The sequence below is a fragment of the Scyliorhinus torazame genome, chromosome 6, assembly GCF_047496885.1.
Source record: "Scyliorhinus torazame isolate Kashiwa2021f chromosome 6, sScyTor2.1, whole genome shotgun sequence".
Classification (NCBI taxonomy): domain Eukaryota; kingdom Metazoa; phylum Chordata; class Chondrichthyes; order Carcharhiniformes; family Scyliorhinidae; genus Scyliorhinus; species Scyliorhinus torazame.
Window position 1 is genome coordinate 119,613,547 of NC_092712.1, and position 17,591 is coordinate 119,631,137.

The window sequence follows — 17,591 nt, forward strand, 5'->3', positions numbered from 1 at the left end:
CTGAGCCTCTTGTTAGAAATGGTTGTTACCTGGCACTTGTCAGGCATGTCATGCAGATACTCAAATAGGCTGCAGAATATAGAACAAAACTGATTCCTCTTGAATCATTGGTGAGAGGTTTTGCCCTGACCTTAAGGCAAGTGGAAACATTTAAAGCAGCTGAAAACCAGTTTAACATCTCATAACAAATACTTTGCTTCCTCTCATTGGTTGCAGATCTGAAAGTAGCCCAGTTATCGGGCTGTGGAAGTTCCTTTAAATCTCATTCTGTACAAATGAATGTTTGATTAGCCTTGTGCAATCTCTCAGATCAGGTAGCTACAGTTTACCACATGCAAACAGCATGGCATCCAATCCTGAGTTCTCTGTTATCCACATTCAGATATACATTTCTGTGAATGGAAATATTAAATGACAGGAGTCTGATGCAAATGAAACAGCCACATAAAATTATTCTTTCATGGGGTGTTGGTGTTGCTGGTCAAGTCAGGATTTGTTATCCCTAATTGCCCTTGAACTGTGTGGCTTGCTGTGTGATTTCAACCACATTGCTGTGGTGTGGAGCCACATGTAGGCTAGATCTGCTAAAGGTGGCAGTTTTCCTTCCTGAAAGGGCATTGGATAGGTTTTAATGACTATCAATGATGGTTTCATAGTCACCATTGCCGAATCGAGTTTTCAATTTCAGAATTATTAATTAATTGAATTTAAATTGTGAACCCGTGTCCCAGAACATTGATCTTGGTCTCTGGATTACTAGTTCAGAGACAATACCTTGGGGAGATGTTACATACTGTTCCATAGTGACGAGTGCCAGCTTGAGGACCTGGGAATAATGGCAGACAACAGTTTCTGACCACCTGGCCTCTTTAAAAAGCTTAAGACTTAGTTCAACATTCCAATTAAAGCTACATTTATTTTGCCCCTTGGGTTCTCTGCTAAGATGAACTGTAAATTTTGCATTAACACAGCTTTGGATATTTGCAAGGGAGGGTGAAAATCTGTGTTTAACTTTTGTGAAGCTCCCCTATTTCCATCTCCACTCATTAACTGGTTTATTTATTTTATTTTCCGTACCAATTAAATCTTGGTGCCTACAGTACAGTTTAGCAGCTGCCATCAGTGCCACCTACAGTATCTGCCAGGCTGGTGCCCTGCCCTGGGACAGCTGACCTAATATGTTGTCAATTTTCTAAAATCTTTTGAGTTGAAGGGTTTATGATTATTGTGGAAAATAAATCTATTGAGGTAATATTCTATAATGGCAATGTAAACATTTAAACTAGAAAAATAACACTGTTGTCAAATCATCTAGTTTTGGGATTTTGTGTTAAGATAACCAACAATGGAAATTAAATATAGTAAATATGCTGTACTGAAGTACATAATTTGAAAATTACACCATTTATTTTTAACTTGGTACAATATATTAATTTTACAAAGAACATTTGTGTAGGTAGCAAATACAAAAGTTTACAAAAATCACAAAAGTGAAGTTTACAGTATTGCACAAAATCTACTATTTTCCCCCTAAAAACGAATGAAGGAAAGATTTGTAAAAACCTCGAAGTTAGTCTTTCAATTTTTACATTCTAATTTTGCAGCACTGGATGTGTGATTTTTGGAAAGGAAAACCTTAAACATTTTAAATTACTTTGTCTCAGCTACTGAGTTAAAGCTTTGATGTTCAACCTAAATTATGTTCCAACAATTAAGGTTGGCATTCAGATTATTGGTAGAAAGCACAAGGCATACAGGCTTGGATCTAGCATTTTAAGTCTTAGTTTGCTTTGGAATCTTACTTTGACTGTATTACATTCAAATTGTGAGCATGAGCTCTCAAACAAAAATGAAAATGTTTGGAGCCACTGACCCAATAATGCATCCAACATATAATGCTGGAACATTCATTCTCACTTTAACAACAGGATGCAACATCCATTTTAATATCAAAGTGCTTTTAGAAATTCAGAAAATGAATTATTTTTACCAAGCATGTGGGTGTTCCACAAATATAATCACCAGTTGAGACTTGCATTTTTAAAGATTTGCATGGTGATTAATTCCATGTTCATTGGAAATCTTTGTGTAAAGGGAAAAATGGTTTCAGGGTTTTAACCACAAATCACATCTGCACTATTTCTCCAGAGTAGCACTTCTACTTTTACGAACAAATTTAAATGGTTTTGGAGTTACAAGTGGAAAACACATAGCACAGAATGATGAAACAGGACATAACATTTGCTACATCTTACAATGAGGATCTCTGTTTCTCAAAACAAAAGCCCTTCAAGTTAGAGTTTTACATTTCTAAATTGAATTTTGCAAACTAAACTTGGAAAGGAATAAAGAGATTTATAGAAATGATACAAAATTGAACAGGTTTCTTTAACAAATAGGATTTCATGTAGATAAAGTTAGATTTCAGCATTTAAATTATAGTACATCAGTAGTTACTACTATAGTGCAATATTGAAGTTTAAGAAAATAAGACCCAATGAAACTTGAGGGTTTTTTTCCGTAGGCATTGCATTTAGGATGAACTATCTAAATGAAGTTCAGGAAATAATTTCATCGCTAACAAAGCTAATTATTCAAATACACATTAAAGGTTTTGCTATCTTCTGGCTATATTAAATATGTAGACAGCATACCCTATCTCATCAAATAAATTGCTGTAAACATCTAAACATTTGTCTACATGTGTTCTCGTAACTTAAATACTCTTCCAAAACATTTGTGAAGGCTGGTGCTAATGACCATTTATATTTATCTATTTCACGCCACATTAGTTATTTACAATATTTGCTACTTGAACTATGAGGGGAGAGCATTATTACATTTATTTATTTCCAAAGGAAAATGGGTTTTGGTATTGCCTAGCATTATATTAGCATTTTGCCTGCTTCCTGTCATGCATAACCATGCAATATACCTATGTTCTGAACTCATTGTGTACCTTTCCCTGTCAGTGTTGGTAAACCATCCCTTGATGCTTAGGAAAGTCAATCTGACAAGACTTGCATGTATAAATACCAGAATCATACATACGAATGGAAATATTTTTTTAAAATAAATTTAAAAAAACATTTTTTTTTTTTTTAAAGAGTACCCAATTTCCCCCAGCCCCAATTAATGGCAATTTAGCATGGCCAATCACTTGAAATGAAATGAAAATCGCTTACTGTCACAAGGAGGCTTCAAATGAAGTTACTGTGAAGCCTACTTGTGACAATAAGCGACTTAGCCTCCACATCTTTAGGTTGTGGGGGTTAGACCCACGCAAACATGGAGAGAATGTGCAAACTCCACACAGACGGTCATCTGGGGCTAGGATCGAACCCAGGGCCTTGGTGCCGTGAGGCAGCAGTGCTGACCACTGTGCAACCATGCTGCCCCTATGAATGGGAATATAGGAATAATCTTTACGTATGATCTCCAAGGCTCTCAATTATATAGCCCAAAATATAAATATTTAGGCAACCGAGTTCTTTTGAATAGTAACGTACAGCTCTGTGATTTCTGTTTCCTTTTCAACCATGATTACAACAGGCATCAATATAAATGAGAATTAACTGACAAAAGTCTGATGTAAAGCTAGCTGCATAATGAGGAATGCAGTAGGAATTTAAGTCACTTATGTCAAGAGATGAGTTCGATTTAAAGCCACAAATTAGTTATTTGCCAATATAAAAGTAACGCAAATTATTTTTGTTGAAAATGTCACAGGCATTGTATGTGTTTCCTCCTCTTCATGTAGCTCATGGAACTGCTATGGTTCTATAGTGTAGGTTAGATGGCTTTTGTTTCGGTGCAACATCGTGGGCCGAAGGGCCTGTACTGCGCTGTATCGTTCTATGTTTGGGACGATTCAGTATCTAGAAAATGTATTATTGAAGTGAAAATGAATTGGATGACTTTGTTACTGGAACTCAGTGTTTGATTAAATAGTACTCCAGCTTTGATGAAAATTTTAAAAATGTAATAGAACTATCTTAAAAGGAATTCAATCCTGACTAAACTTCTGGCTCATCTTTCTGACTGCCAGCTTACTCTTAACATAGAACGTGCAATGCAAACCTTTCCCATTACTGCCCTAAAATGACAAAAGGGCTTCTAAATGTTGTTTAAAGGGTCCCGATTTCATCTTAAATAAACTACTGTTCGTATCACTTATTGATACACGCAGTGGGAAAATCTCAGTGACCACAGTGATAGTGGGAACAGGGTGATAAGTCATTCGCAAACATGTTTGGGATGTCACCAGCAAAATTCCAGAGTGAAGAGCCTCAAAATCCACCTCCCCTCCCAGCCATTGCATTTCTCTAATTATGGAAGTAGCTTAGGTTTTTTCAGTATGTCAAGATTCCCCTTCAATTGTTGAAAAATTTCTCCCATTTATACAGTAACACAAGATTTTACATTTGCTTATGTTCACATGAAAAACTAATAGCAGGATGGAAATTCCTTTTAGAGGTATAACTGATCTTCAATCTAAGATTTTAGAAGACCCCATTGCTGTAAGTTACATATTCAAAGTAAGTGAAGGTGAGCTAGGGATCTCAAACTGTCAATGTGTCGTGAGAGAGTATAAGCTGTTAATTCTGCAGTCAACTATCTGTTTTAAATACAGATGCACTGTAAGGTTAAAATATCACCATCAGGAGTATGCAGTCTGGTGGCAAACATTGATAATATATGCAATTTTCGGCATGCACCTCAAAACACTGCTGATCATATACTAATTAGAAGAGAAAGACCATTCTTAAACATTCTAGACAGTTTCATGCTTCTCCTTTAGTGCACAGATGAATCTAGGGTGCAAAATTCACCAGCAGGATTCAACAGACCCTATCTTAACCTCAGAAAATTCCTGAAATCAATTAATCTCATTCCTGAAAAGAAGGCTGAATAATTTGACTATTAGAAATACAAAATGATCAGCTGCTGCCCCCCCCCCCAACAATGTAATTGGACATTAAATAACTACTTATTTTCTAATGTTTTTGTAAAACATTCTTTCAAATGCAAAACTGGCAATTACATTGCACAGATAATTTAGAAACCCTTCACATTTAAGTTTTCAAACCAAATTATTCAGAATTTCACAGTTTTTGTTAATGGATGTGGAGTAGATACATGGACTAATTTTAGTGTGTCATTCACATTCTTTGTGCTATGGGTGCTGTTTTGGGTTCAAAATAGCATTCGCATTGTATACACTTAAGAGGGCATTTAAGAGCCAACCACATTGGTGTGTTGGCTAGAGTAGGTAAGAATGGCAGGTTTATTCTTTAAAGGTCTGGAACTCGTTGCCTGAAAGAGTGATGGAGGCAAAGGCCCTCATAACGTTCAAGAAGTATTTAGATGTGCCCTTGCAATGCCAAGGCATACATGGCTATGGGCCAGTGCTGGAAAATGGGATTACAATACTTGGGTGGCAAAGACATAACAGGCCGAAGAGCCTTTTCTGTGCTGTAGACCTCTATGGCTCCTTTCCGAGTCGGTCTTCACTGGACACCATTTGGTGAAGTTGTTAGCGTACGAGTTGGAGTGTGTGCCAGAAGTATGCAGTGTGTAGCTCTTGATCTCAGTTAGCAGGTAACTCTGATTTGATTCTAGTGATGCCATTTTCCACCTAAATGCTCCAGTTAATACCCCCTCTTAGTCCTGCACAGCTGAAGATGTGTTCATCAGGAGCATGGACGCTACTTAAAGGAATCCACTTTGAAGTTAGGTTACGGGGATAGGGCAGGGAGTGGGCCATGGTAAGATGCCTTTTCAGAGAGTAGGTACAGATTCAATGGGCTGAATGGCCACCTTCTGCACTGTAGGAAATCTATGAATTCTAATTCAATGTTCAGCTGGTGTGCAACCACATTCAGTTGATTACGCATGTCAATTCCTGGCATGTGACATAATGCCCTTATTCTATACCATTCTGTACCATTAGCATTTGAGCCACGATGAGTGACCAGAGGATGGTTACTGGGTGATAAGGGCTACCCATTAACTATGTGGCTGAAGAATGATGCGTGCATTCCACACACATCAGCAGCGTGCAAGAGCCATGCTACCACACAAAATGTAATCAAGCAAATCTTAGGGATGGTCCAGCAACACCTCTGCTGCCTGGATCACTGCAGAGGAGCCCTACTTTATTGAGCAGTGTGTGTGTGTCACAACCTGTTGTGGTCTGCTGCCTCCTTCAAAACCTCGTCAACACAAGAGCATGTTTCTTGCCACAGGTATACGGCTGACAGCTGAGAAAGAGTAGAATGAAGGGAGGAAGCAACGAACATAGTCCCTTTCTCCAAGCTGTGTTTGACAGCTCATCTGACTGCAGTATCATTGAACACAACCAAAATTCACCGTTTGACAACAATCTCATTTCTCTTTTATGGACTATCTCTTGGCCCTAATGCTGAAATAAAAACTAACACAAAAACATTCCAAACCATCTTTATCAAACAAACCATTCAATATTCCATATAATAATCAACCTTGTGCATTGCTTAGTGCCTGTTGTCCTTGTGCTATTAAGAGGACAGCAGGTTTGTACTCCACAAATGCACTGCATTTCCCCTAGGACAGTATCAGCAATATTATTAATGTGCTGTAACAGATTGGAAGCTGCTGAGCAATGTTATCCACAGCCAAGATGGCAGCAGTCTGCGCATGCATGACAGTAAACTGAGCTTTTGTGAGTTAGTTTGAACCTCCACTGCAACACTCGGATGTTGTGCGACTTCAATGTCTGCTGCAATGGAAGCTGAGACATTGGACATGGCTGGCTCTTCATGTGGTTCACATGTACTTGACCATCCACTTCAATGCTGGAAAGGATGGGCTCTGCAAAGTATTGTGAAAGGTTTTTGGGCCAAACTCCTCCATGCTCCCTGAAAATGACATCAGGCTTTCTGGCAGGCCTGCCAATACACAGCATTTCTGTACCCGTAAGCCTTTGTCTGTGTGCCACCCCGTCAAACTCCTCATTTGAATCCTCTGCAGCAGGCCTTGCCCTCAGGTGTGCTGATGCCGAAGCTACTCTTCTCCAGCTTGGCTTTGGGTCACTCATGTCCATTTCTCACCATGTGCAGATTCCATTTAGAAGACAGCCTTTAAAATGGGCACGGTGTCAAAATCTGAGCTAGTGTTAGAGCAGGTGACTGTTTATTCATCATCAATCACCTTTCCTCAATAACTTCATGCTCCTGAACAACTGCTTGGCTAGGCTGCTGTCCTTTAGTATCTGTTAACAGAAAGGCACAAGGGTAGGATTGCATGGGAGGAAAGTAAGAGACCATCCTTAAACTATCTGAAGCTTGTAAATCCGAAGATTGTGAGGTGTTAAAAGGAGGAGGATTCGGTATGAGCATATCTACTTCAATGGTTTAGGCTCCACCACTGGCCACAGACTTGGTCATGACTGCTTTGATGATGGCTTGCATCTTCAAATCCAATGGGGTGAGACCATGTAGATTTGCCAGTCTCCCTCCGGTTAGTCCTTGCTATCTGTGTTTGCTGTGCAAGGGAGGGCAGTGAATCAGTGAGTGCAGTGAAACATGTTTGGGTGATGTAGCTGGCATAATGTATGCAAACTGAGAATGAAAGGCTTGCTGCAGTTTTGATAGTGAGGAAGCTATGACTGAGATTTGTTGGTAGCTGAGGAAAAATTCACTAACCTTGATCACTCATGTGAGGTCATTAGAAGTCCTAAATGTCATTCAGGTTTTCAGGCTGCATTGCTTGTATTGGAAGCGTTGACCATCTACTCCCACTGACTTTGCAAAACTTGTCTAGAGGGCCTCCTGGTTGCATCAGTTTACCTCGTGCACCAAGGCCTCCAGTGCGGTGTCGGTGAATGCTGCAGCACATTCGTTTTTCCAGATTAATTCTTCTTGAAGGTCAGATGATCTTCTCCAGCCATCTGCAGCACCAACTGCAGCCAGAAGGTGCTTTTAAGAGGTGTAGGCAGGCTTGGTGGTGCTGACCTCCGAGATTTTGGCCCCCCATTTAGGCAGGCAGTCACTCAACACTGTGTTTAGCACTGTGCTGGAAGTAAGTTATCATTTGCATGACTAGGCAGCATGCAGTTTGATATCTGCCTCAATTAGAAGGTTGCAAAATAATCTCCATGCCCATTTTGGTGGGGGCTAACGGGTATTGTCTCATTTCACTTCAGGGCCACGCTTAAGATGCAAGGTTTAGGGTCCCCCAAATACGTGTGGAATTTGACAAGATAAAACCTTATGGCTTTTCAGCATAGCACACTAGGAACTAGGAAGCTCCAGCAGTTTATCCAGCCAATGCAACCCTAACTTTGAGAGTCTGGCTTGTAGTGATACAGAGCTCATTGGGAAGAATTCCCAACCCCAAATAAAAGATCTACCTGCATCAGTTCCTTTCATTGACAGCATGCAAGAACTACAGACCTGTCTGGCTCGGTATTGCTTACTGAATCTGCCATAGAGACAGATTCGCTTCTCATCTCTCATCACTGTAGTTGGTTATAACACCCCCCCCCCCCCCACCACACACACACACACAAAGCAGGATAGTCAGTTGATTATTAAATAACTGAAAAGTGTTGGTTTGAGCTCACAAGCAATGTGGTGAGTAGCACTGCTTATTCAAATATTTGTGAGCACATTGCCAATAGCCTCCTGATCCAGTATAGAAACACACCATATCCTACACCACTGGTTGGACATGGGACATGTGGAATTTCTGCAATTAAATCAAAGTATTCACTGAACTATGGATACATGAACATTTGCTCACATGCCAATGCTCACAAGTACTGCCTATTTACTGTTGGTAGTGTCCCAGATCTCAACGCTTTCTCATTATGTGGAAGAGCTCTTAATGTGCAAAACCGATCCAACCTGTCTCAAATTGCAACTGGCTGTGTGTAGAATTTCCCACAATCTGTAGCAGCCATTTTCTAAAGCTACTGGTAAGCATTGTAATAGACCTTCTATACACTCTACAGTACATTAAACTAGCATCGACTAGTCAGAGCACCACAAAGAATTAAATGTTGAATTTACTTGTCTATCAGTCCAGCTTCTTTAATTTTACTGTAGAAGTTTTTTTCTAAGATGTTGGCACACTTGAAGTATTCACTTTCTGGAGGATTATATTCTCGACAATTGGTGAAGATACGCTGCATGTCTGCCATGAACAACTTCTTGGTCACATAATAACGGTTTTTGACACGTTCACTCATTGTTTTCAGATCTGTGAAGCAATTGTACCAAAGTAATTAAGAAAAGTCATTCTCCTTGCTTAAGAGATATATGAAATGTACAAATTTGATATGATTATTGCCTATGTTAAGAACATAAGAAATTGGAGCAGGATTCACGAAGCACAGGGTTCCTTGGTTTGCTATTGTCCTTTAGGGACAGAAATCTGCTGCCTTTATGGGGTTTGACCTACATTTGATTCCAGACCCACCTTTAAATGTTAAATACCCTCTGAAATGACCAATCAAGCCATTCAGTTGTAACAAACTGCTACAAAGTCAAAAGGGAATTGACCACCTGGCATCGACCTTGGCACTGAAAATGACAACTGCAAACTCATCCCAGGTTGACTCTGCAAAGTCCTCCTTACTAATATCTGAGGGTTTGTGCCAAAATGGGGGGAGCTGTTCCACAGACTAGTCAAGCAACATAGTCATACTCACAGAATGATACCTTACACATAATGTCCCAGACATCACCATCCCTGGATATGTCCGATCCCACTGGTAGGACAGACCCACCAAAGATGGCGGCACAGTAGCATACAGTCAGGATGGAATTGCCGAAGGAGTCCTGAACATCGACTCTGGACCCGGCATCAGGTCAAACCTGGGTAAGGATGCGACGATTTTTGGATCAACTGAGGTTCCCGAGGGTGGAGGAGCAGGAGGTGGCTGGTTTAGCAGCGCCAATTGGGTTGGAGGAGTTGGTTAAAGGATTGGGGAGCATGCAGGCGGGGAAGGCCCCGGGGCCAGATGGGTTCCCGGTCGAGTTTTACAGGAAGTATGTGGACCTGCTAGGCCCGTTGTTAGTAAGGACTTTCAATGAGGCAAGGGAGGGGGGGGGCCCTGCCCCTGCCCCCGACAATGTCCGGGGCGCTGATCTCGCTGATTCTGAAGCGGGAGAAGGACCCACTGCAATGTGGGTCGTATAGACCGATCTCGTTCCTCAATGTGGATGCTAAGTTGCTGGCAAAAGTGCTAGCCACGAGAATTGAGGACTGTGTCCCTGGGGTGATTCATGAGAACCAGACGGGATTTGTAAAGGGCAGGCAGCTAAACACCAATGTGCGGAGGCTCCTCAACGTGATTATGATGCCATCGGTGGAGGGAGAGGCGGAGGTAGTGGCAGCTATGGACGCGGAGAAGGCCTTCGACCGGGTGGAGTGGGAGTATCTTTGGGAAGTGATGCGGAGGTTTGGGTTCGGGGAGGGGTTTATCAGGTGAGTCAGGCTCCTATATAGAGCCCCGGTGGCGAGTGTGGCTACGAATCGGCGGAGGTCGGAGTACTTTCGGCTGTACCGAGGGACGAGGCAGGGGTGCCCCCTGTCCCCCTTGTTTGCGTTGGCAATCGAGCCTTTGGCCATGGCACTAAGGGAGTCCAGGAAATGGAGGGGGTTGGTCCGAGAGGGAGAGGAACATCTGGTGTCGCTGTATGCGGACGACCTGTTGCTGTACGTGGCAGATCCAGTGGAGGGGATGGTGGAGGTCATGCGGATCCTAAGGGAGTTTGGGGACTTCTCGGGCTATAAACTTAACGTAGGGAAAAGTGAGCTCTTTGTGGTGCATCCAGGGGACCAGGGAAGGGGGATAGACGACCTACCATTGAAGAGGGCGGAAAGGAACATTCGGTACTTGGGGATCCAGGTGGCTGGGAGCTGGGGGGCCCTGCATAAGCTCAACTTGACGCGGTTGGTGGAGCAGATGGAGGAGGATTTCAAAAGATGGGATGTGCTGCCACTCTCGCTAGCGGGCAGGGTACAGTCGGTTAAAATGATGGTCCTCCCGAGGTTTCTTTTTGTGTTCCAGTGCCTTCCCATTATGATTACCAAGGCCTTTTTTAAACAGGTAGGTAGGAGCATCATGGGCTTTGTGTGGGAAAATAAGACCCCGAGGGTAAAGAGGGTGTTTTTGGTGCGTAGCAGGGACAGGGGAAGGCTGGCGCTGCCGGATCTGTGCGGCTACTATTGGGCAGCCAATGTGGCGATGATCCGTAAGTGGGTAATAGAGGGAGAGGGGGTGACGTGGAAGAGGTTGGAGATGGCGTCCTGTAGGGGCACGAGCCTGAGGGCGCTGGTGACGCGCTCTCGCCGACAAGGTACACCACGAGTCCGGTGGTGGCAGCAACGTTGAAGATCTGGGGGCAGTGGAGACGGCATAGCGGCGAGATGGGAGCCTCGGTTTGGTCCCCGATTCGGGAGAACCATTGGTTCGTCCCGGGAAGGATAGATGGGAGGTTTCGGAGCTGGCATCGGGCAGGGATCAGAAGAATGGGGGACCTGTTTATAGACGGGACGTTTGCGAGCCTGGGGCGCTGGAGGAGAAGTTTGGGTTACCCCCGGGAAATGTATTCAGGTATATGCAAGTGAAGGCGTTTGTGAGGCGGCAGGTGAGGGAATTCCCGTTGCTCCCGGCACAGAGGATTCAGGACAGGGTGATTTCGGGTGTGTGGGTTGGAGAGCGCAGGGTCTCGGCGATCTACGAGGAGCTGAAAGAAGATGAGGAGGCTGCGGTAGAGGAGCTAAAGGGCAAGTGGGAGGAGGAGCTTGGGGAGGAGATAGAGGAGGGTCTGTGGGCTGATGCCCTGAGTAGGGTTAATTCTTCCTCCTCTTGCGCCAGGCTCAGCCTAATACAATTCAAGGTCGTTCACAGAGCGCATACGACAAGGGCGAGGATGAGTAGGTTCTTTGGGGTGGAGGACAGGTGTGGGAGGTGCTCGGGGAGTCCGGCAAATCACATCCACATGTTCTGGTCGTGCCCGGCACTGGAGGGGTTTTGGAGGGGTCTTGCGAGGACTACGTCCAAGGTGGTGAAAGTCCAGGTCAAGCCGAGTTGGGGGTTGGCATTATTTGGGGTAACGGACGAGCCGGGAGTGGAGGAGGCGAAAGAGGCCGGTATTCTGGCCTTTGCGTCCCTGGTAGCCCGGCGGAGGATCTTGTTATTATGGAAGGACACGAAGCCCCCCAGTGTGGAAGCCTGGATAAATGAAATGGCAGAGTTCATTAAACTGGAGAGGATAAAGTTTGCCTTACGAGGGTCTGTGCAGGGGTTCTTCAGAATCAGTACTCCTCCATATTGAACTGATGAAAAAGAAACGTTATCACTCGATTTCATACTCACCGACACCAGCTCAGTTACTGAACCTTACATAATTTAGACGGTAGCATAGAGGAAGGATCTGTATATAACACTCTGGGCATGAGCAGCCTCAGCCATGGCAAGGGAAAAGTATACCGCCGGACAGTGAGGCTGCACACGAATTCTACTCCTTTGGACTCAGATCAGAACTTCAGTGAGGTGGTTTACGGAAAAAGGATGGTCGAAATGTACACTAGAATCCTTGCTGCATCTGCAGGCCTATCAGAAAACCATGTCAGCAGCGTGGAGGAGTCTGGTTGCAACTTGGCACAGGGCTTTGCAATACTGCTCCTGGTTTGAGTTGAATATTTCCAGAGAAACACTTCTCGCTGACACCCCTTCTCCCCGGCTTCGTATTTTCGGGGAGAGCAGCTTATCCTCCTCTTTGCCTCCACTCCATCTATATCTCATATTGCTGACCAAGGGCAACCATACACGGGAACAAGTGCTCTGAACAGAGCTCTTGAAATCAACTGAGGCTTTTTCCACATGCAGCACCTCCCCTCGTCAACTTCATTAACTTTACCCAACTCGACAAACCACCAAACACCTGTACAAACTCAAACAGAAAATATAAATCAATCGGCAACTAAACTGAGAGCAGTGCTGCCGTCAAATCAGGGTAACGCATTGACTGACCTCTCAACCTGAATACTCTGCATACTTCCACAACATGTTCCAACATCAAGATAATATTTGGCATAGGTCATCAGCGAACAATCCCATTTTTTACCTTGGACCATAAGACATAGGAGCGGAAGTAAGGCCATTCGGCCCATCGAGTCCACTCCACCATTCAATCATGGCTGATTTCAACTCCATTTACCCGCTCTCTCTCCGTAGCCCTTAATTCCTTGAGAAATCAAGAATTTAATCAACTTCGGTCTTAAAGACACTCAACGTCCCGGCCTCCACCGCCCTCTGTGGCAATGAATTCCACAGACCCACCACTCTCTGGCTGAAGAAATTTCTCCTCATCTCTGTTCTAAAGTGACTCCCTTTTATTCTAAGGCTGTGCCCCCGGGTCCTAGTCTCCCCAGCTAATGGAAATAACTTCCCTACGTCCACCCTATCTAAGCCATTCATTATCTTGTAAGTTTCTATTAGATCTCCCCTCAACCTCCTAAACTCCAATGAATATAATCCCAGAATCCTCAGACGTTCATCGTATGTTTTTTTTTTTAGGCCTACCATTCCTGGGATCATCCGTGTGAATCTCCGCTGGACCCGCTCCAGTTCCAGTATGTCCTTCCTGAGGTGTGGGGCCCAAAATTGCTCACAGTATTCTAAATGGGGCCTAACTAATGCTTATAAAGCTTCAGAAGTACATCCCTGCTTTTATATTCCAAGCCTCTTGAGATAAATGACAACATTGCATTTGCTTTCTTAATTACGGACTCAACCTGCAAGTTTACCTTTAGAGAATCCTGGACTAGGACTCCCAAGTCCCTTTGCACTTCAGCATTATGAATTTTGTCACCGTTTAGAAAATAGTCCATGCCTCTATTCTTTTTTCCAAAGTGCAAGACCTCGCACTTGCCCACGTTGAATTTCATCAGCCATTTCTTGGACCACTCTCCTAAACTGTCTAAATCTTTCTGCAGCCTCCCCACCTCCTCAATACTACCTGCCCCTCCACCTATCTTTGTATCATCGGCAAACTTAGCCAGAATGCCCCCAGTCCCGTCATCTAGATCGTTAATATATAAAGAGAACAGCTGTGGCCCCAACACTGAACCCTGCGGGACACCACTTGTCACCGGTTGCCATTCCGAAAAAGAACCTTTTATCCCAACTCTCTGCCTGACAGCCAATCGTCAATCCATGTTAGTACCTTGCCTCGAATACCATGGGCCCTTATTTTACTCAGCAGTCTCCCGTGAGGCACCTTATCAAAGGCCTTTTGGAAGTCAAAATAGATAACATCCATTGGCTCTCCTTGGTCTAACCTATTTGTTATCTCTTCAAAGAACTCTAACAGGTTTGTCAGGCACGACCTCCCCTTACTAAATCCATGCTGACTTGACCTAATCCAACCCTGCACTTCCAAGAATTTAGAAATCTCATCCTTAACGATGGATTCTAGAATCTTGCCAACAATTGGCCTATAATTTTCCATCTTTTTACTTGTTCCCTTCTTGAACAGGGGGGTTACAACAGCGATTTTCCAATCCTCTGGGACTTTCCCTGACACCAGTGACTTTTGAAAGATCATAACTAACGCCTCCACTATTTCTTCAGCTATCTCCTTTAGAACTCTAGGATGTAGCCCATCTGGGCCCGGAGATTTATCAATTTTTAGACCTCTTAGTTTCTCTAGCACTTTCTCCTTTGTGATGGCTACCATATTCAACTCTGCCCCCTGACTCTCCTCAATTGTTGGGATATTACTCATGTCTTCTACTGTGAAGACTGACGCAAAGTACTTATTTAGTTCCTCAGCTATTTCCTTGTCTCCCATCACTAGATTACCAGCGTCATTTTGGAGCGGCCCAATGTCAACCTTTGCCTCCCGTTTGTTTTTAATGTATTTAAAGAAACTTTTACTATCATTCCTAATGTTACTGGCTAGCCTACCTTCATATTTGATCCTCTCTTTACTTATTTTTGTCTTTGTTATCCTCTGTTTGTTTTTGTAGACTTCCCAATCTTCTGACTTCCCACTACTCTTTGCCACATTATAGGCTTTCTCCTTTGCTTTGATGCATTCCCTAACTTCCTTTGTCAGCCATGGCTGCCTAATCCCCTCTGATAACCTTTCTTTTCTTTGGGATGAACCTCTGTACTGTGTCCTCAATTACTCCCAGAAACTCCTGCCATTGCTGTTCTACTGTCTTTCCCACTAGGTTCTGCTCCCAGTCGATCTTTGTTAGTTCTTCCCTCATGCCCCTGTTGTTACCTTTATTTAACTGTAACACCTTTACATCCTATTCTACCTTCTTTCTTTCAAATTGCAAATTATGATGGAGGAAAGTTGAATCAGCTAAAGATAGTTAGGCCTAGGACACTACCCCAATGCCATCATTGCTATAGTGATGACAATATTTTCTAGGCTTACCAATGGGCAGACATTTTTGACAAAACTGTCCAGAGTATGCACCATGCACTCACCATTGCTCAATATGAGCTGGTGGCTAAAATGAAGAGGATTGCAAAGGTAAATTCCTCCTTTTGTGGAGCTCGGAGATCCTAATGCATAAGCTGGTCTATGTGTTATTGCTACCATGTCAGAAGACCGGGTGAGTGGAGGATCATGATGGCATAGAGCGCACTGTGTCTGGATGGATAAGCTCTGTCCTTTTTTGTACCTTCATAAAAAATTTCCTTTCTTCAATGGTTTTCACGGCAAATTGGTAAATTTTCAACAAATAGCATGAAGATCAATTTTAGGTCAGGTTCCAAAGTGGAATTCTAAAACGGATAAATTAGGACCCCATGAGCTAGTCATTGAAGCTTTATACTATAATTCTTACATACCCATTGGAAAGCGAATGACTTCATAATAACCAGGGGCCTCGGTTTTCTTAACTGGTTCCATAAATGGCCAAGCACTTTGGTGACTCTGTTAATTCAGAACAATTCAGATTTTTAATTTCAAGTGACAATATTAGATGTAAAATAAGTAAACAGCTGTAAATACCAAGATCAGATTTGGTCTCTACCTTTACTTGTTGTAGGATGTTCTTTAAGATATTGTAAAGTTGGTCAGGGTCTCTGGAGTCTTTTCTGAAACAAAGCAGTCAAATTGTTTTTTAAAGCTGCAATGGAATCTCCTAATTCAAATGTTCATATTTTCTGAAGCAAATATAAAAAAGAAACGATTATAGCAAGTTCAAAACAACACAACTTATGCTTTATAAATGTATTTATTTTTTACTGAACTACTAACTCCTCCTAAGAAAAGTCATCACCATCCCTGAAATGCACACTGGTTTTGCTGAAAATGTTTATTTCATAGTAATAACCCCATGTGCAAGGTTTAGCCTATTGGCAATGAAAACTTAAACCTTTTAAAGTATCCAGTCTAATATTTTGAACATATAACTGAAACTCTAAAATTCCTGCACTAAATGCACATACAAATGCGATGATAGTGCAGTTCTGCAGAAGAGTCATCTAGACTCCAAATGTTAACTGTTTCTCAATCCACCGATGCTGCCAGGCCTAACTAACTGGCCTGTAATTCCTGGGCTTAATAATAATCTTTATCAGTCTCACAAGTAGGCTTACATTGACACTGCAATGAAGTTGCTGTGAAAATTCCCTAGTCGCCACACTCCGGCACCTGTTCGGGTACACTGAATGTCCAATGTTCAGAATGTCCAATTCACCTAACAAGCACGTCTTTTCGGGAATTGTGGGAGGAAACCGGAGCACCCGGAGGAAACATGGGGAGACATAGTGAGAATGTGCAGACTCCGCACAGACAGTGACTCAAGTCGGGAATTGAACCTGGGTTCCTGGCGCTGTGAAGCAACAGTGCTATCGACTGTGCTAACATGTGGCATATCTTTAATCCTGATGCATTGGGATCTATCCCCTTCGCCTCGGAGGCCTCGGGCAAGTGCTGTTCAGTACCACAAACGGGGACCAGACGGAACAGCACTCGTGGAGATCTCAAAGGGGATTAGTGGCTGGGCACTGTCAGCTGGCAGGGGTACTTCCAAAGTGCCAGGTTGGCCCTGTCAAGGTGACATTCTTTGCGCAGGTGCGATCGGGATAGGAATGCCCTGTGCAGGACGGGGGGCAGAGCCCCTTCCATTGTGCCTTGGGGAGGGGGTGGTGGCGGCATCCCGATCTCTCGCTATACTGAGGACTTCCAGCGAATTAAGATCCTTGTTGTAGAAAACAGGGCTATGTCTAGCCTCAGCCGTGTGTTCCCCGCTGAGGTCTCTTATTTCATGCGAGTGGCATTATTTAGACATGTGTTTCTCAGTGCTGCAAGTGCCTGGAAACACCTGGCTAAACACGCTCCCTTTGGGACTTTGTTCCCATTGAGTTGAATCACACCCTCTCACTCTGTCACCATCCAGTGAGCTTTGGATTTGATTGCCCTAAATTTCTCTTTCGTGAGAACATTTCAGCACTGTCATCAAATTATCTCTTCCTTCAAGGCAGCCAGTTGTTCAGTTATAGTTTTGCCTGCCAACATTTGATTCCAATTTATCCGGGCCACATCCATCCGTACCACATTAAAGCTGGC

The 17,591-nt window shown here is 43.3% G+C and overlaps 1 protein-coding gene across 2 annotated transcripts in view; it reads right to left on the reverse strand.

The window, feature by feature from the left end:
* Positions 1-1,385: 1,385 nt before the first annotated feature.
* The window catches only part of kat2b (K(lysine) acetyltransferase 2B), a 153,172-nt gene continuing 136,966 nt past the window's right edge, over positions 1,386-17,591 (reverse strand). The window contains exons 16-19 of one of the 2 annotated variants that reach the window (XM_072508733.1): positions 16,051-16,114; positions 15,866-15,950; positions 9,054-9,243; positions 1,386-7,252 (exon numbers count right to left, since the gene is read on the reverse strand). In XM_072508733.1, the coding sequence (XP_072364834.1) occupies positions 7,246-7,252; positions 9,054-9,243; positions 15,866-15,950; positions 16,051-16,114 (346 nt within the window). In that variant the 3' untranslated portion in view covers positions 1,386-7,245. Of the gene's footprint in view, positions 9,244-15,865; positions 15,951-16,050; positions 16,115-17,591 lie in introns of both variants that reach the window. The other variant, XM_072508734.1, reaches the window with a different exon arrangement.